Source organism: Astatotilapia calliptera, chromosome 12 (genome assembly GCF_964374335.1).
Source record: "Astatotilapia calliptera chromosome 12, fAstCal68.1, whole genome shotgun sequence".
Taxonomy (NCBI): Eukaryota; Metazoa; Chordata; class Actinopteri; order Cichliformes; family Cichlidae; genus Astatotilapia; species Astatotilapia calliptera.
In genome coordinates this window covers 5,001-10,000 of record NC_137433.1, presented here as the reverse complement: position 1 = coordinate 10,000, position 5,000 = coordinate 5,001, and the positions used below count along the sequence as shown (strand labels likewise).

The window sequence follows — 5,000 nt, the reverse complement described above, 5'->3', positions numbered from 1 at the left end:
TACCAAAATAAAACAGTGTCTTTCTGCCTGTGTCATTCTGTTTGGTTTCTTTGAGCGTTTGTTTCTTAAATACACAGCAAGTGTCTCTCTCTCTCTCTCTCTGTCTGTCTCTCTGTCACACACACACACACACACGCACACACACACACGCACACACACACACACACACGCGCACACACACACACACACACACACACACACAGACACAGACACTGTGAGGTTTGCAGTGCAAAATTTGAATTTTAGTGCATGGTGATTTGTCTCCCTCCAGTGGCCCACGGCAGGTATGATGAGGCTTAAATGATAGGTTATGGGGAAAAAGCCAGGAGAGGATGGGACAAAAGTGGAATAACTGAAAAAGTAAGAGGTGTAGAGGGCTGATGTTGGTGTCTAGGTGGGGGTTTTGGTGGGTGCCGGACGCTGTGGCGAAGAAGCCACGCCGATGGCTTCTTCGGTTCTGGAGATATGGCGAATCGGACCAAAAAGGATGGGACAAAAGGGTCCCAGTCGGAGAAAGGAAGGTGCAGAGGGCCTGGGTCCACCACCACTGTACTCAGCAGGCCCTGCCGGGTCGTTAGACACGCAGCATGGCAGGGATTGGTGACATAACATGTAGCAGTTTCCCTTCACAGAAGCCTCTGCAGCAGGTTGGTACAGGAGCAGGCACCAGAAGCAGGCCTGTGGAGCACTATGTCATCTGCTCGGCCTTGCTTCAGGATGCACTGTACAATTCGATAGCAAGACCTCATGGGTTACCACAAAAAAAACAGTGTCTTTCTGCCTCTGTCGTTCTCTTTGGTTTGTTTGAGCGCTTGTTTTTTAAATACACAGCAAGTGTCTCTCTCTCTCTCTCTCTGTCTGTCTCTCTGTCACACACACACACACACACACACACACACACACACACACACACAGAAGCAGAGCAGCTGCTGTGCCACTGGGATTGAACAAGAGGTGCTCCCTCTGCTGGCTCAATGCGGTACAAAGTGTCAGAAGGTGTTATACCGGCGAAAATAACATCTTTCAATTGCATGTTTGGTCCACAGGATGGCGCCTAGCAAGCAAGTCCTGTACATTGCATATTAAAAGTTGTTGCAAGTGCACTCACATGTATTTTTTGTGTAAAAGAGACACACACACACACACACACACACACACACACACACACACGCTCAATGGAGTATAAAATAAAGACCGGGGCAGTTCTCTCACTGGAGTCTCTTAGAGTGGAGGCTGCCCTTGCTAGCAAGAAGTTAGGGTTAGGGTTAGGGTTAGGGTTAGGGTTAGGGTTAGGGTTAGGGTTAGGGGGTTAGGGGGGTTAGGGGGTTAGGGTTAGGGTTAGGGGGTTAGGGTTAGGGTTAGGGTTAGGGTTAGGGTTAGGGTTAGGGTTAGGGGTGGGTTAGGGTTAGGGGTTAGGTTAAGGGGATTTAGCCAGAGCTTGACGGAATAAAATGGAATAACTGGGAAAGTAAGTGTCGTAGAGGGATGAAAGTGGTGTCTACGTGGGGATTTTCTGCCGCTCCGCACGCGCTGGTGAAGACCCCATGTCGATAGCACCAACGGTTCTGGACTTGGTGTAAATGGGTCCAAATTTGACGGAATAAAAAGGTCAAAGTGGCAGATAGGAGTGTCCGATCGGGCCGATTCCACCACCACTGTACTCAGCAGGCCCTGCCGGGTCGTTAGACACGCAGCATGGCAGGGATCGGTGACATAACATGTAGCAGTTTCCCTTCACAGAAGCGTCTGCAGCAGGTGGGTGGAGGAGGAGGCAGCAGAACCAGGCCTTTGGAGCACTGTGTCATCTCCTGGTCCTGATGCTTTGAATCTCCCTCTCTGTCTGTCTGTCTGTCTGTCTGTCTGTCTGTCTGTCACACACACACACACAGAAGCTGGTCAAGTGCTGTGCAACTGGGATTGCACCTGTCGTCCACAGGAGGGCGCCTAGCTGGGAAGTCCAGTACATTCCATATTAAAGTTGTTGCAAGTGCATTTTTTGTGTAAAAGACAGACACACACACACACACACACACACACACACACACACACACACAGTAAGGTCTGAAGTGCAAAATTTGAATTACATTCCTTTGTATCTCTCCCTCTCTCTCTCTCTCTCTCTCTCTCTGTCAACACACACACACACACACACACACACACACACACACTGTAAGGTCTGAAGTGCAAAATTTGAATTACATTCCTTTGTATCTCTCCCTCTCTCTCTCTCTGTCAACACACACACACACACACACACACACACACACTGTAAGGTCTGAAGTGCAAAATTTGAATTACATTCCTTTGTATCTCTCCCTCTCTCTCTCTCTCTCTCTCTCTCTCTCTCTGTCTCTCTCTCTCTCTGTCTCTCTCTCTCTCTGTCAACACACACACACACACACACTCACACACACCAAAGCACACAGACAGAAGCTGGTCACAACTGCTGTGCAACTGGGATTGAACCAGGGGGGCTCCCTCTGCTGGCTCAATGCGGTACAAAGTGTCAGAAGCTGTTAGATATCTGCTTTTGACAATCAATTGCACCTGTCGTCCACAGGAGGGCGCCTAGCTGGGAAGTCCAGTACATTCCATATTAAAGTTGTTGCAAGTGCATTTTTTGTGTAAAAGACAGACACACACACACACACACACACACACACACACACACACTGTAAGGTCTGAAGTGCAAAATTTGAATTACATTCCTTTGTATCTCTCCCTCTCTCTCTCTCTCTCTCTCTCTCTGTCAACACACACACACACACACACACTGTAAGGTCTGAAGTGCAAAATTTGAATTACATTCCTTTGTATCTCTCCTCTCTCTCTCTCTCTCTCTCTCTGTCTCTCTCTCTCTCTCTCTGTCAACACACACACACACACACACACACACACACACACACACACACACACACACACACACACACACACACACTCACACTCAGCGGCTCAGAGATGAGGGAAAAACAACAGAAATCAGGATAGATTTTAATGTCAGGAGATGCCCTGTGATGCTGGGGCCATTGTGTAAGATTGGAATGTGTACCAGTGGCTGGTGGGTGGTCCTTGAAGGTCCCAGGAGGAGGCGGCGAGGAGGCAGCGGGTGGCTGGGCTTGAGCTGTGGATCAGGGACGTCATTAATTCTGCCTGGTGCTGCGTGTGCCCTGTGCAGCTTGGATGTCTGCCGCTGACGCTCTGTGGTTCCTGTTCTGCTGATCTCCTGGTCCACACACGGCTTCAGGGTGCACTGTACAAGGGAAGAAGAAATGCATCATTGGTTACCAAAATAAAACAGTGTCTTTCTGCCTGTGTCATTCTGTTTGGTTTCTTTGAGCGTTTGTTTCTTAAATACACAGCAAGTGTCTCTCTCTCTCTCTCTCTGTCTGTCTCTCTGTCACACACACACACACACACGCACACACACACACGCACACACACACACACACACGCGCACACACACACACACACACACACACACACAGACACAGACACTGTGAGGTTTGCAGTGCAAAATTTGAATTTTAGTGCATGGTGATTTGTCTCCCTCCAGTGGCCCACGGCAGGTATGATGAGGCTTAAATGATAGGTTATGGGGAAAAAGCCAGGAGAGGATGGGACAAAAGTGGAATAACTGAAAAAGTAAGAGGTGTAGAGGGCTGATGTTGGTGTCTAGGTGGGGGTTTTGGTGGGTGCCGGACGCTGTGGCGAAGAAGCCACGCCGATGGCTTCTTCGGTTCTGGAGATATGGCGAATCGGACCAAAAAGGATGGGACAAAAGGGTCCCAGTCGGAGAAAGGAAGGTGCAGAGGGCCTGGGTCCACCACCACTGTACTCAGCAGGCCCTGCCGGGTCGTTAGACACGCAGCATGGCAGGGATTGGTGACATAACATGTAGCAGTTTCCCTTCACAGAAGCCTCTGCAGCAGGTTGGTACAGGAGCAGGCACCAGAAGCAGGCCTGTGGAGCACTATGTCATCTGCTCGGCCTTGCTTCAGGATGCACTGTACAATTCGATAGCAAGACCTCATGGGTTACCACAAAAAAAACAGTGTCTTTCTGCCTCTGTCGTTCTCTTTGGTTTGTTTGAGCGCTTGTTTTTTAAATACACAGCAAGTGTCTCTCTCTCTCTCTCTCTGTCTGTCTCTCTGTCACACACACACACACACACACACACACACACACACACACACACAGAAGCAGAGCAGCTGCTGTGCCACTGGGATTGAACAAGAGGTGCTCCCTCTGCTGGCTCAATGCGGTACAAAGTGTCAGAAGGTGTTATACCGGCGAAAATAACATCTTTCAATTGCATGTTTGGTCCACAGGATGGCGCCTAGCAAGCAAGTCCTGTACATTGCATATTAAAAGTTGTTGCAAGTGCACTCACATGTATTTTTTGTGTAAAAGAGACACACACACACACACACACACACACACACACACACACACGCTCAATGGAGTATAAAATAAAGACCGGGGCAGTTCTCTCACTGGAGTCTCTTAGAGTGGAGGCTGCCCTTGCTAGCAAGAAGTTAGGGTTAGGGTTAGGGTTAGGGTTAGGGTTAGGGTTAGGGTTAGGGTTAGGGGGTTAGGGGGGTTAGGGGGTTAGGGTTAGGGTTAGGGGGTTAGGGTTAGGGTTAGGGTTAGGGTTAGGGTTAGGGTTAGGGTTAGGGGTGGGTTAGGGTTAGGGGTTAGGTTAAGGGGATTTAGCCAGAGCTTGACGGAATAAAATGGAATAACTGGGAAAGTAAGTGTCGTAGAGGGATGAAAGTGGTGTCTACGTGGGGATTTTCTGCCGCTCCGCACGCGCTGGTGAAGACCCCATGTCGATAGCACCAACGGTTCTGGACTTGGTGTAAATGGGTCCAAATTTGACGGAATAAAAAGGTCAAAGTGGCAGATAGGAGTGTCCGATCGGGCCGATTCCACCACCACTGTACTCAGCAGGCCCTGCCGGGTCGTTAGACACGCAGCATGGCAGGGATCGGTGACATAAC

At 49.5% G+C, this 5,000-nt stretch overlaps 1 protein-coding gene across 1 annotated transcript in view; it reads right to left on the bottom strand.

Moving 5' to 3' along the window:
* The window catches only part of LOC145432350 (uncharacterized), a gene marked incomplete at its 5' end in the record, with an annotated part of 6,462 nt that extends 3,212 nt beyond the window's left edge, over positions 1-3,250 (bottom strand). The window contains one exon of the mRNA XM_080309114.1: positions 3,050-3,250. Within this exon, the coding sequence (XP_080165240.1) occupies positions 3,050-3,250 (201 nt within the window). The remainder of the gene's footprint in view (positions 1-3,049) is intronic.
* Between the last annotated feature and the right edge of the window lie 1,750 nt (positions 3,251-5,000).